Below are 15,189 nucleotides of genomic sequence, written 5' to 3' on the forward strand. Positions count from 1 at the left end.
TGTCACTAAAGACATTAGTCTTCTCTTGCCTTCTGACTCAGACTGAAACAAACCATCAGCTCAGCTCTCCTGGTCCTCAGGCCTTCAGACTCAAACTGGGACTACCATCAGCTCTTCTGGGTCTCTGGCTTGATAGCTGTGGATCTTGGGACTTCTCAGCCTCCATAACCATGTGAGCCAATTCCTCAGTCTTTTTCTATATGTGTGTGTGTGTGTGTACCTACTATTGGTTCTATTCCTCTGAAGAACCCAAACTAATTCACAGAAAAAGGATTAAGTTACTAAGTATTAAGAGAGCATTCAAGAGGAATTCAAATGTAAACAGGCTTAGAAAATTGTTTTGTAAACTATTAGAATACAATAGGATTCTAATCTCAGTAATTTAGAAGGCACTCAAAAATTTCCTACTATTTGTCTAATATGCCTTCTTAATTCTGACTGCCAATTACTATGGATATGATTACATACAATAGGTGGGAATATTTTGTGTTATAACCCCAACATATTTATAAAAATAATTATTAATGTGTCCTAGCTTGATATGGGCAGTCCAAAATTAAAGGTTTCTAGTTTCTAGATGATTATAGCAGAACTTTGACTGTCAGAAATAATCTTTTTTTTTTTTTTTTTGAGACAGAGTCTCACTCTGTTGCCCAGGCCGGACTGCAGTGGTGCAATCTTGGCTCACTACAACCTCCGCCTCCCGGGTTCAAGCAATTGTCTTGCCTCAGTCTCTCGAGTAGCTGGGACTACAGGCACACACCATCACGCCTGTCTAATTTTTGTATTTTTGTAGAGATGGGGTTTCACCATGTTAGCCAGGCTAATCTCAAACTCCTACCCTCAAGTGATCTGCCCGCCCCAGCCTCCCAAAGTGCTGGAATTACAGGTGTAAGCCACTGCACCTGGCCAAGCTTTACCATCCTTGAGCAATGCCACAAACTCAGAAACAGAATCATGTTATCCCACCATCAAAAGTCTTCTTGGTGGTGACCCAGTCCGCCTTAAAGAGAGGAGTAGAAGTAAAAGAGGGCTCCTTAGAATAATATGATGACAATAAAGAAGAAAAGAAATTCAAGAGACATGATGCAAGGGAATGAATAGCCTCAGGGCCAACCCCTTTGAGGAAGGCCTTCAGTTTGCTCTTATGATAGTAGAAGGTCTTTACCTCATGGCTGGGAAGAAATGTGTGAAGAGGCTGCTTTCCAGTATATTTCTCTAAATTCACACCCCCAATAATGGTGCCTTGAACTTTAAAGGGTTCCTAGCTTTAAAATGAGCTATAGTTTCTAAATGTTATACAACGATGTGCTGACAGTTTGATTTTATGGTCAAATATTTAATGAGTATGTACTATGCACCAGGCCCTGCACAATAAGCTGGAGACACAACAATAAGAAAAATTACACATGGTTTCTGCCCTTGCAGATATTTTTCTCCTGACTAGTGGGTTTGTTTTTTATTCCCCAGACTAGCAGTTCTTAGTTATATGCCTTTGAAGTTAAATGTTAATGTACTAGAATCAGGTATCTATTCATAAACTATTCATAACTATTAAATAGTTATTAAGACGACAAGATGAGGGAATAAATAAGGTGAACAACTGGGAATATGAGTACTTAATTTCTGAGCTTGAATGGAAAGATCTGTTACACAAAGAATAACGCCTAAACTACTTTTCATGCCCAAAACAATCTGAACTTGGTCTGTCTTCCCAGTTAATCTTATGCCACCCTCCCTCTCACTTAGGAGCTCTGGCGCCAGTAGTTTTCTCTTAGTTCCTTGATCATGCTAAGCTTCTTCCTGCCTTCAAAGCTCTGGCACATGCTACACAGTCAGGGCCTTGCCCACTGCCTGCTATATAACAAGTGCTCAATAAGTATATGCAGAATGAATGAATATATCTTTGTCTTGACTTTTAAAATCCATCGCATTAAAAAATATCTTTTAAACTGGTAAGTTTTACAATGGTCTTTTTCCTTCTGTAAATGACAGTCATCTTTTTTTACATATATTGTTTAAATGTTTATTTACATTGCTGTTAAAAATACATGTTAAAAACCTTAAAAATACAAAGCATAGAAAATCATCCATAATTCTCCTACTCATAATTAATGCTAATATATTTATTTTTAACATATTTTACATAGTTAATGTTATAACAACATAAAATTTGGAATCATCTCAGTTAATTTTATAGCATATAGTATAAGTTACATTCCCATGTCAGTAACTTTGTATTTTTCTTTGTAAACTTTGTAAACTTTTTTTTGTAGAGACAGGGTCTTGCTCTGTCACCCAGGCTGTAGTGGAGTGGCATGATCACGGCTTACTGCACTTTCAAACTCTTGGGCTCGAGCGATCTTCCCACCTCAGCTTCCTGAGTAGTTAGGACTACAGGCATGCACCACTATGCCTGGTATTTTTTTCTTTTTGGTAGAGATGAGGACTCACTATATTGCCCAGGTTGGTCTCAAATTCCTGGCCTGAAGCAATCACAATGCCTGGCATTTTTTTCCTTTTTCTTTTTGGTAGAAATGAGGACTCACTATATTGCCCAGGTTAGTCTCAAACTCCTGGCCTGAAGCAATCCTCCCACCACCTCCCGAAGTGCTGGGATTACAGGTATGAGCCAGCATGCCCACCCAACAATTTTTAATGGTGATATAGTTTGGATATATGTCCCCTCCTCTGTCTCTGGTCCTTCTCCCCTCCTCTGCTCCTTCTCTGGCCATGTGAGGTGCCTGCTCCCACTTTGTCTTACCATGATTGTAAGCTTCCTGGTGCCCTCACCAGAAGCAGATGCTGGTGCTACACTTCTTGTATGGTCTGCAAAACTGTGAGCCAAAATAAACTTCTTTTCTTTATAACTTACCCAGCGCCTCAAGTATTCCCTTACAGCAACACAAAATGGACTAATACAAATGGCTATATAATATTCTATTCAGATAGCATCTAATCTATTTAATAATTATTTTCAACATTTGCTGTTAAAATTATGCAGTGATTAAAACCTCCATAGCATATACTAACTTAAATACTATACTAACCTCAATGCCAAACTTCAATTACTTACTTATTTTAAACTAATTATCTATTGATTTTAAAAATCACCTAAAAAATTTAATTGGTTTATGACAGCAAAATATAGTTGACCCTTGAACAACATGGGTTTGAACTGCATGGGTCCACTTAAACACAAATTTTCTTTCATTTCTGCCACCCCTGAGACAGCAAGACCAACACTTCCTCTTGCTCTTCTTCCTTAGGCTACTCAATATGAAGACAGGGAAGATACTTTAATGATTATCCACTTCCACTTAATAGTATATATGTTTTCTCTCCCTTATGGCTTACTTAGTAACATTTTCTTTTCTCTAGCTTACTTTTAGTGTAAGAATACAGTATATAATACGTATACAAAATATGTGTTAACTGTTTATGTCATTGGTAAGGCTTCAAGTCAACAGTAGGCTATTAGTAAAGTTTTTGGGAGTCCAGAGTTATATGTGGATTTTCAACTGTGTGGGGGCCATGCCCATAACCCCCACATTGCTCAAGGGTCAGCTGTATACTATAAAGTTGTTTTTTTTCCCCCCACCATTTCTGCTTCAAATCACATGCATACTTCCTAAAATACCAGGGTCAATCTAATTCTAGTTCTGAGAATTATCTTGAGAAAAAGTTCTTTTGTCTCTGTCATCTTTAGCTGCACACTATGGATGGCATGTAAAACATGCAAAATGGTGCAGATTCTGCCAGACAAATAATGTTGATCATTTAAAAGCATTAAAAAATTCCTACTTATCCTAATTGTAGATTAATAAAGGAATTCCTTAGAAATGAATGGTATGCGTATAAAGCAGAATTTATTAATCCTAAATTCTTTTGTTCTGTTTTAAATTCTTCATTAGTCACAGTCTATTTAACATCATGAATGGTTGTTAATAAAGTATTTACTCATATAACTAGTGGTATATATTTCCCTGAACAGTTTAAGAACCTCTGCTAAAATTCAGACCTCAATCATTAGAGAATACAAACATTAACTTAAATGATGATACTCAGCACTGTATTTAAAAGCTTTTCTTCTTTAGAAACAATGAAATAAAATATATTCCAGATAATGGAAGTCTGGGGGAAAAGAGAATGGAAAGTGGCTGAAAGGTGAAAATGAACAGAAAGTTCAGCCACACACATACCACAAATTCTTCATCCACTTTATTTAATGTTAATTCTGCATCATCTTCTGCAACACTTTCTTCTTCTAATTCTTCTACTGGGTATATTGGCCTAAAATAATAAGGTTAAACATGAGATGATAATTTTAATATTTAGTAAGACAAAAAAATCATAATGCAAATATTATCTCCTCTATGCCAGGTTTTGTCCTTTTTCACTCCACTTCCATAATCGCTGTTAAATGTTTCATGTATTTTTCCTAAAACTTTCTATGTAAAAAGCAAGTGTTTATCTCCAAATTTATAAAAAAATGAGATGATACTATGCGTGTGTTATCCAACTTACTGCTTCTCACGAATACACCATATTTAAATACATATGTATTTCTCATTATTTTTTACATACAAGCACTGTATTTCATTGAACAATACCATAATTAATGTAATTGGCAGCCTATGACTGAACATGGAGGTTTCTAATTATTTTGCTAGACAATATTGCAAAGATCATCTTTGTACATTTATCATTACATATACCATTTAGAATAAATTTGTTCAAGTGAAATGGCAAGGTAAACAACTTTGTACATGTATTGTTTTGCTATATGCTGCCAAAATTGGCTTCCAAAATGTTACCCTAATTTAGACTCCAAACAATACTAGAGAGTGACTCCATTTCCATATATTCACCAATATGATATATAATACAAACTTTAATTTTAGCCAATCAACCAAGTGAAAAAAAATCTCATTCTTGTTTAAACTGCATTTCTTTAGCATGAAAGTGATAGAATATCTTGTCATATTTTAATTGCTTATTTGCACTTCTTTTTCAGTGAAATGTCTATTTATACCCTTTACTTTTTGGCTTTTTGTATATTAAGAAAATTAATGTTTTGCCTAACCTCTCAAAAATTGTTCCCCTAGTGTATTACTTGTAATCTTGGCTATTCAAGATTGTTACAGTTCTTCTTAGATAGAGTTGGTAACCTTTTCTTGCACAGACCCTAGCTTTAACATCATATATTTGAGGCTTTCTGTCATACCACAACCTCTATACTCCTCTGGTCTTTTAATACTTCTATAGTTTTACTTTTCACATTTACATCTTTGATCAATCTGAAGTTTATTTTAACATAGGTAATAAGAAGGATTCCAGCTTTCTTCTTATTTCCAAAATCTAATTAGTGATCCTAACATTAAACTTTGAAAAAATCATTTATTCATCAAGATTAATGACACATTTCCTATATTAAAAGTACTCAAATGTATTTGGGCTTATTTATGAAAAGTTTTTTTTTTCCTTTTTTTATCCAGTAACAAAGCTAGAGAGAAAACTTGTATTAAAAACTTGTAACCTGGCTGGGTGTGATGGCTCACACCTATAATCCCAGCACTTTGGGAGGCCAAGGCAGGTGGACTGCCTGAGACCAGGAGTTTGAGACCAGCCTGGGCAACATGGTGGAACCCTGTCTTGACAAAAAAAATAAAAAATTAGCTGGGAGTGGTGGTGTGCACCTGTAGTCCCAGCTATGCGGGACGCTGAGGTGGGAGGATCGCTTGAGCCTGGCAGGCAGAGGTTCACTCCAGCCTGGGCGACAGAGTGAGACCCTGTCTTAAAAACGAAAACCCATGCCTCAATCAGGTTAAAAATATACAAAAGTCAACATTTATTAATATGCAAAATACTGTGAACTAAATCAATCATCTTAAATAATAAATTTCCTAATTTTTCATTAATTAGAATTCAAAAATATCTCAGAGGCAATGTTCTTCTAGAATTCATTTTGACATTTAGATATATAAAAAATTCATCTATATGTAACGTCTATCTCATTTACATGTTACATAGCTGACATATTCTCTGATGTTGACTACTTTTCAGCTCCCTCCTTTTATTCCTCATTTAAAAATAGCCCTTATAAGTTATCCAAGTCACAGTCTCTTCAATAAATGGTGCCAAAAAACAAAAAAAGAAAAATAAATAGTACTGGGAAAACTGGATATCCACATGCAAAAGAATGAAACTAGACCCCTACCTCTAACCACTTATAAAAACCAACTAAAAATGGATTAAAGACTTAAATATACAATCTGAAACTGAAACTACTAGAGGAAACGTGGGGAAAACACTTCAGGACATTGGTCTGGGTAAGAATTTTTTGGATAAGACCTCAAAAGCACAGGCAACAAAAGCAAAAATCAACAAATGCGATTATCTCAAACTTAAGAAAACAATCAAAAGAGTGAAGAGACAACCCACAGAATGGGAGAAAATATTTGCAAACTACCCATCTGACAAGAAGTTAACATCCAGTATGTATAAGAAACACAAGCAACTCAATAGCAAAACAACAAAAAAACTAGTCTAATTTTTAAAATGTGCAAAAGATCTTAATAGACATTTCTCAAAAAATACATAGAAACAGCCAACAGATATATGCAAAAATGCTTGACATCACTAATCATCAGGGAAACGCAAATCAAAACCACAATGAGGTATCATCTCAGCCCAGTTAGAATGGCTATTACCCAACCCCTCGCCCCCCCCAAAATAACAAAGGCTGCTGAGGATATGGAGAAGGGGTAACCCTTGAACACTATTGGCAGGTGTGTAAATTATTAGTACAGACACTATGGCGAACACTATGGAGGTGCCTCAAAAAACTAAAAACAGCACTACTCTATTATCCAACAATCCCACTACTGATTATATATCCAAAAGAAATATAATCGGTATGTTATTGATATCTGCACTCCCATGTTTATTGCAGCACTATTCACAATACTCTAGATACGGAATCTACCTAAGTATCCATCAAAGGTTGAATAGAAAATGTGGTATATTTTCACAGTGGAATACTATTCAACCATAAAAGAGAATGAAATTCTGTCATTTGTAGCAACCTGTATAAGCATGGAGGACACTACAGACACTACGTCAAGTGAAATAAGCCAGGCACAGAAAGACAAATATCATAGAAGTAGAGAGTATAATAGTGGTTACCATAGGATGGGAAGGGTAGGGGGAAGGGAGAATAGGGAGAAGTTGGTCAACGTCGGTGAGTACAAAGTTACAGTTAGGAGGAATAAGTTCTAGTGTTCCAATGCACAGCAGGGTGACTACAGTTAACAATATTATATATTAATTAACAATAATATATATTTGAAAATAGCTCAAAGAGATTTGGAATTTTCTCGCCACAACAAAATGATAAACGTTTGAAATGATGAATATGTTAATTTCACTAACTTGATCATTGTATATTGTACACATCTATCAAAACATCACATTGTACTCCAAAATTTGCAGTTATGTGTCAATTAAAAACAAAACTAAAAAATAAATTATCCAAATTATAATACATAGGCCAGGAATAAGATATGCTGAGAAACAAAGGAAGTGCAAAATAGAATAGTGGTTGAGATATTACACCATAGCTTCTGGTGAATTTAGAATATATTAGGCTATGAATTTAGTAGTTTTTTAAAATGCTAAATACAGCAGCACATCTCATAACTTATCTTCTCTTGAAATTTAATAAAGTATTATGGACCATGTAGTCATTCTTTATATTGTACTAAATAATAATGTTTGGATTGAAGCATATGAAATTGCCATTTTTTAGTTTAAAAATAGATGAATATGAGTAATTTCATATGGCTCATCCCAATGATAACCTAATTCAAAGTTAAACTTAATAGGGAGATTATATCTAAAAGAATAATAATTGAATATACATTAAATGTTATTAACAGGGAATAATATATGTGTGTGTGTGTGTATATATATATACATATATCTTTCTACAGAAGTTAGCTCCAATTAAAAAAAAACACTGCTTACTAGCATTTTACCTGAATAGTGCCTTCTACATTCTAACCTATTAATAATCCCAAACTGCAAAGCATAAAATTTATGTTTTCTAATTATAATATCTATAAATTGTTTCCAAATGTTCTATTTCATCTATATGCTCAATATCTATTAAACATCTAAGATACACCAAGCATTATGCTAACAGAGTACTTGTAAAGATTTCATGATTTCTAGCAAGAATGTCAGAATAGTAAAGAACAATTTTATACCATAGGATAAATATAATACAATAATAGAAATAAACAAAGCACTGTCAGGTTGGACACAAAAGCAATGAACAATGTCTAGGAGAGTGTCAGGTAGTTTCTTCAGTGTTATTCTTGCCCAGTAACTACAAAGAGCAAAGGAGAAAAATCCCACTTAAAAGTACTACATTAATTTCCATTTTTCCTTAAATCTGTAGCTATCAGTTCCCTCTGTGTATATACTATGTTTGTGTGTGTAAACATATGTACAAGAGACTTTAAAAAAATGTCCAGAATTTACGAAGATATATAGTCACAGTTAAACCTTTAATAATTACATATTTGAACAGGGAAGGGGCACAATAATATGTAACACATTACTTCGGAATTAGTTTTGAAGACATGAGACATTCTAATTTTGTCTATACTGGCTTTTCTTAATTATCTGTGGCATTTTCAATTTAGAATAGTCAAAAGGAAATAATTCTTTTATGTTCAATTAAACAGCTCTGTACCCTCAGAGGCAAATGCTATGCACATAAAATTACTATTATCAGGTTGGGTAATTTTTACCTTTTCCAGGTGAAACCAACATATTTCAATGCTTCTTCAGCTAAGCAATCAAGAACATAGCATACATGTTCTCCATAACCTGACTTTAATTTTGAAGGAGGAAAATCTGCAGTTCTCCCCTGAAAAACAAAAGAAAAAACAGGGTATTATTTGTTAGTTATACTCCAAATGTCAAATATTTTAAGCAAAGAACTGCTGAATGGATGTATCACTTTTCTTTCAAATGATTTACAATAACTGTAATTACATTGCTTCATAGAAATCCATTTCAAGTCTTTGTAACCCATTGATACATAAAAATACTCAAAGACTTTCATTGTTAAAAGTATCAAATTAAAAGTCAATAACATCGTAGCAGCAGAACAAATTATTGATCTTATTAGAGTGAAAAGAAACCAGTAAAACTATTTAAACAACTATGTTTAAGGACAGAGTGATTCACTTGTCAAAAATTAATAACATTTGTGCCAAAAAAATCTTACAGCCTGCCCAGGAAAAGTCAGAAATGAAAAAGTACAACTGCTATCATGGTCTTAAGTACAAGTACCCTTTCAGAACATAAAGTGTTTTGACTTTGTAGGATTTTTTTTTTATTATCATTTTTTAGCAAGAATTAACCACCCCAAAATTTACCTCTCAGATATATCAAGATTTTTTTTTTTAATATTACTTTGGGCTAATAAAGAGTATATACTGAACATTTTCAGAAGTGACATTAAGATTATAATATAAACTATTTTAAGGAGGTTTTACCTGAAAATAAATTCATAATTATATTTACAAAGGAGTCATCTAAATGGCTAGCATTTGTTATTAAATTACCAGTATTAAAATTCATAACTTGAGAACAGGGAAAAAGAAGGGTCGTTTACACTTACAAATGACCGAAGCTTGGATAGTATGTTATATATTGTTGCATTAGGGTCATCATATTCTTGAGGCTGCTCAAAGGGACGTCCTGCTTTATTAATCAACCAAGCAGCAAGAGTACAAAACATGTAGAACTGTTCACCAGGGTTGGTAGGCAGTGCAAAATAGTGTCTGTTTCAAAACAAGGAGGAATGGGGGCGGATGTGAAATAATGCAAATAAGTCTATAATAACTAATAGGGCCGAATTCACAATTGTCCAACAATCTTTCTTCCCCCCAAATGGCCATCAAATCAATAGACCTCGATAATTCACCCTTTGAAGTTTCCAGTAATCCACAGCGCTCACATTGAAGTTTTTAAATCAGCAGGATTAGGGCAATTACTACTGTACCCAAAATATTAGATCAAAGAACTTACACCCAGGAAATGTAGTGCATGTTAGAGCACAGAGCATGTAGAATTTTTGCCAAAATGATTTAAGTGTCAGTAATAATATGTGAGTACCTTATTAATGAAAATGGTAATTTGGAAGAACCTCAGAGTTTAAAAAAGATCTCAAAGATTACTCATTATGCATTTTTACTGTTTCTAACCTATCACCTATGGTAAACATTTGTTTTTATGTTGGCTGCATATTCAATCACCTGAGGAGCTAATAAAAATACTGGTACTTGGCCAAACATTGCTTCTTCCCTCATGAATTAAATCAGAACTTCAGTGAAAGTAGGCCCAGTATGGGGTATATTTCAAAAGATTTCTACATGTTTATAAGGTGTAGTCAGGATTAAGAACCTGTGAATGTCACATCACCAGTCAAACATCTGTGGGCTCTTGCTTAATCCCCTAGTCTACTAAACACAGTTCTACGAGGAGCGGTATGATTTATACCTAAACATTATAGGAATAAAACTCACTAGCAACAACATTCAAGTCAGTTTAATCAAAGATCTTATTTGTCTTGTTCATGTGTAGCTATCATTATTATGTTTACAATGTATTTACAACTATTATAACCATTGTCATAAAAATCAGTTGTATACTCCATGTTTCCCAAACTTTTTCCTGCAGGATAAGTGTAAATGTTCTGGAAGATAACAGAAAGCAAGGAAGAGAAAAGGCCATGAAGTCCTTCCAGGTATATGCTCACTATCCTTTCAAAGCACCCACCCACCAAAAAGTCATCTTTTCCTTATCGGCAGATAACTCTTCTAGGGCAGAGGAATGAACACCAATAGATACTGTAAACCTAGGACAGTGGTTCTCAAACATTAGTGTCCATCAGAATCACCTGGAAGGCTTACTGAACCAGACTGCTAGGCCCCATCCCTATAATTACTGAAAAGGTAGACCTGGGAAAGGGCCTGAGGAATTTCATGTCTAGTAAGTTCTCAGGTGATGCTGATGCTGTTGGTCTGGTGATCACAGTTTGAGAACCATTGGACTAGGATATCCCCACACAAATCCATGATTCAAAGTATCCTGCTGAACCCCTGAGGACACAGTGCAAGAGATGACATCAACAGAACCTTAAGGCCATTTTCTTTTCATTTGAAAAATATACTTGGAAAAAATGCATTTTTATTAACATAGGAAATGTTGGTTGTCTATATTATTCTGATCAATTCACTTTAAATAATAATCCCAGGACTACCTTTTCTAACATGGACCAAGCAACACTACTTTTTCCTTTATCTTTTCTCTGACCATGGACTAATTTAACATGAACAGTTTACATCAAGCCTACATATCTTTCAATTCAAGTTATTGGAAGAGAGCAGTGGAATGAGATTAAAACTATCAAGGGAAATTATTTGAGCCTGGCTGTAGACATTAAGTACTATAGATTCTTCATACTGATTGCCTTTTATGGAATAAAATAAACAAATGTAAGTATTAAAGTGAAAGAAAAGCTATAAAACTGATTTATCTGGCTACTGCTAAACTACAGTGATTTGAGGAGAAGGTCCTAGCTGACCACTACCCTCAGCAAGTAATGGCATTGCTTTCACGATATGTTGGACATTTCCCCCACCGGAACAAGGGTAGAACTTTAGGTTCTATGATAGGGGGACAATTTAATAGTTGTCATTCGTCTTTTCCACTTTTCAGTTTCTGAGAGTATGGTTATTGCAAAGGCAAAAGTCTTTTAAACCACAGCAAGTAGTTAACAAGTTTACTAACCGCATTTAAAGTGCTCCTTAACAGGGTCCTAAGTACCCACGGTCCCTAGTTGTATGAACAGGGTCTTAAACAACAAAAAACCTCAAACTAGAAAAAAGCCTTAAGTGATAATGGCATTCCTCTCTGGAGACGAGATTTTGGGCGGTTTTATAATTTTTCTAGACATTTTCTTGTGTTTTTCTGAGTTTTCTACAATGAGTATTTGTTTCATCTTTACAACCAGAAAATATAGTTTGTGTTTTGTGGTAATGCGTGTGTGTTGGAAACAGGCAAGCTGTCTTCCGATCCTTTCTGCCGTTCCAAAACTTATTCTCTCTACAAAAATACCAAGTCAGGGCTGCGTGAGCTCCACGGACCTCCCGGGAGTTTGGGGTGAAGTGCCCTTCCCTGGCTAGGAAGACGGAGGCAAGGAATTGCTAACCCGCTCTCACGAAATTGGTTCCCAGCAGGACCAAGGAGGGCATCTCCCTGGGGGCTAGCAGGCACCCAGGCGCCCGGGGACGCCGGAACCCACCTGGACTGGGCCTTCAGGTTGCTCTTCCGGAGGAACTCCTCCTCGTAGCGGAGCAGCTTCAGCTTCTCCACCAAGTCCTCCATCACCACGAACATGTGGTAGGCCGCGCCAGGCCCCCGCTCCAAGACCACTTCCCCGGTCCCTTCGCCACGGGACCTAGGCACCCCATCTTCCAAACCAGACGTCGTGACGACGGCCAGGGCAGCAGTCATCGCAGGACGGACAGAGTCCAGCGTGGGCTCAGGCCCACAGACCTCTGCGGCCTAAGCCGCCAGCCCTACCGCCGCCAGTACAGCCACCACCGGTTACCAGGCGACCACCGGACAGCCTGTCACCAGGGAAACTAGACTCCGCCTCCTTCCCTCCAATCAGGGCGGCTTTCCTGAATGACGTCACCTGTGGCCCGCCTCTTGCCCTGCCTCTGCAGAAATGGTGGTCGGGAAGCAGCCCTGCCCCTCATGGAGGCGTGGCGTTCGCGCCCCACTCCTGGCTGCTTCTTCTCCCACGGCCGCTGGAAGACTGAGGAGAGGCGGCTTGCGTTTCTGCTCCGCTTGCCTAGTGACTCTGAGCTGGCTTGAGGTGTGTTGGACCTGGTGGTTGTTAAAGGCAACTAAGCGGGCATCTGGGTCAGCTAGTAGCTGTTAAAAAGGTTAAAGGGAGGTGAAGACGTGCAGTATTGAAGGCTGCACTGGCCCACTGATACCTTTATTTTCTCAGAATTGAAAAGTTTTTCATAGTTGTAAAGATAGTCAATACCATAGGTTTCACTTTTACTGCAGGAACTTTCCAACAAGAGGTTTCTCTCGTTCTTTCTTTAATTTTCTCTCACTAGGCAATGCTGCACTTAACAGTATATTGTAAAGCTTGAAGTACTGTATTACATTGCCTGGCTGTTACTCCAGTGCTAGGAAAGTGGTTGGAAGGATGAGGAAGAAGACAACGAACAAAAGGAGGCATTTGGAAGGATTTGTTTTACTTCAAAAACAAGAATACTAAGCTTCCATCCTGTTGCTTAATCTGTTTCAAACCCATTACATGTAGTATAAAGTGTTTGGGTACTTCGTTAAATCCAACAGAATAGAGATGGTCTTAAAAGGAATTTCCCTGCCCTAAAGCTCTTAAGTGTGGCTAAAGATAGGGTGTTACTACTGTATTCTGCAGTTATTGACCTAGAAAATTCAAGAAAAGGTACATAACTGACCACAGAAATGGCCCAGCTTTGCAGTTTTCAAAAGGCTTGTGTATCAGGCAATTTTCTTAACAGTTGCAAAAAAATGAGGTAAGTGGTGGATGCCTGGCAGTTTTTTGGAAGAAAATACAAGAGATTGAACATATGTTCGTGTTTATAACGTGACTTTTAAGGGCTCTCTGATCTCTTGTATCTGCCACTACAAAATATAGAAGGGCTACATTTTTGGACAACCGAAATTTGAAATGTATCTACAATATCCTGTTTTATTAGAAAAAATGAGAACACTTTTCATTTTAATCCGTCTACAGCTAACTTGTTTCTGATGCTAATAAGGTTATCAAAGTGAAAAGTCAGAAGGGCAAATACCATTTTTTTCATTAAAGAAAGGAAGTACATAAAATTACAGACTTATGTAGAGAATAACCTGAAGGGGAGCCCACTGAGAATTGCTTTTTAAATAAATAACATTGCTTGCCTACCACAAGTCATGAGCCAGCTGCTTTTAATAAAGTTGAGTGAGAAAATTGGATTTGATGTTACCCCACTACCAAATTGATCTTTCCTGGTCTTTGCCTTTTTGGAACAGTGATTCTCCCCGATAAGTCCATACCCCAACCACCACCACATGTGCAGCTTGGGGGTGTTATACGTATGTATAACAGTCACAGTAGTGTAAGATGTATGGCTTTATAAGACTGAAAAATGAAAGCTTAGATATGTTTGGGGTCCTAAGTTAACTAACAAGCAAACTGGGGCTTTTTACATGACTCTGAAAAAGCTCTCAGACTTTGGAATTAAATTTATTACACTCAGGGAAGGAGATGTTCTTGCCAGGCATGCTGCCTACTTAAGATGTTCTGACATTTTCAGGAAGTTACGTAACACAGTATGAAATAGTCAAACGTTGCTTTTTAGCTGATTAAATCCTCCAACAACGTGTGTATTTTAACTTGGGGGAAACAAAACGACTCCCAGAATCTTAGCCATTTCCTTCCCAGGTAAAATACTGACGCAGCCTGGCTTGAAAGCAGTATAATTTCCCCCCTTAATTGTGAAGAAGAAAACAACCCAAAAATATGAAGTATTTCCAGTAATTGCGGCACAAAGAGAACAAAAAAGCTAACTGTTCAATACTGCATGTTTCCCCAATAAAAAATTTTTGAAAGAACAATGAAATTTCATTGTTTTGTAAGGCCCAGGGATTATTTTTGCTGATTCCTTGTTTACCTGTAATAGTTTGTAACACATCAAAAGATCTTTTCCTTGATAGTTTTCTTCGTGTATGTGAAAATGCACTCAAATCCTCTTCTAGCTGTTTCAGCCACTTGGAAGCTTTGGGGAATACATTTGTATTAGGTTTTTTTTTGTTGTTTTGTTTTTGCAGGACTAGCTTATTTGTTGACTAAGGAGTTAGAGCTTGAAGAGAATGAGCCATGTTCATTCTTCCTGTAAAATCTCAATTTCCTCCCTGGTTTTATTGTATTGACCACTGTTAATAGCTGGCCTTCTGAGTTTGACTTTTATTTCTTACAAACTATCTGTGAGGTAATTGAAGGTAACTTTTTTTTTTTTTTTTTTTTGAGACAGAGTCTTGCCTTGTCACCAGGCTGGA

General features: G+C 36.4%; 2 protein-coding genes across 15 annotated transcripts in view; one reads left to right on the forward strand and one right to left on the reverse strand.

Annotated features, from left to right (window-relative positions):
• IFT57 (intraflagellar transport 57) overlaps positions 1-12,685 on the reverse strand; it is a 60,909-nt gene extending 48,224 nt beyond the window's left edge. Inside the window, exons 1-4 of the mRNA XM_055259104.2 lie at positions 12,386-12,685; positions 9,698-9,860; positions 8,820-8,938; positions 4,203-4,293 (exon numbers count right to left, since the gene is read on the reverse strand). Coding sequence (XP_055115079.1) covers positions 4,203-4,293; positions 8,820-8,938; positions 9,698-9,860; positions 12,386-12,597 — 585 coding nt within the window. The 5' untranslated portion in view covers positions 12,598-12,685. The remainder of the gene's footprint in view (positions 1-4,202; positions 4,294-8,819; positions 8,939-9,697; positions 9,861-12,385) is intronic.
• The window catches only part of HHLA2 (HHLA2 member of B7 family), a 263,843-nt gene that overhangs the window by 88,533 nt on the left and 160,121 nt on the right, over positions 1-15,189 (forward strand). For 13 of the 14 annotated variants that reach the window (XM_063630621.1, XM_063630625.1, XM_063630622.1 and 10 more), the window contains exon 1: positions 12,803-12,964. The gene's annotated coding sequence lies outside the window, so the exon portion shown is untranslated. Of the gene's footprint in view, positions 1-41; positions 173-10,758; positions 10,826-12,802; positions 12,965-15,189 lie in introns of those variants that run through there. The other variant, XM_063630628.1, reaches the window with a different exon arrangement.

The sequence above is a fragment of the Symphalangus syndactylus genome, chromosome 21 (genome assembly GCF_028878055.3).
Source record: "Symphalangus syndactylus isolate Jambi chromosome 21, NHGRI_mSymSyn1-v2.1_pri, whole genome shotgun sequence".
In the NCBI taxonomy this organism is placed as follows: Eukaryota; Metazoa; Chordata; class Mammalia; order Primates; family Hylobatidae; genus Symphalangus; species Symphalangus syndactylus.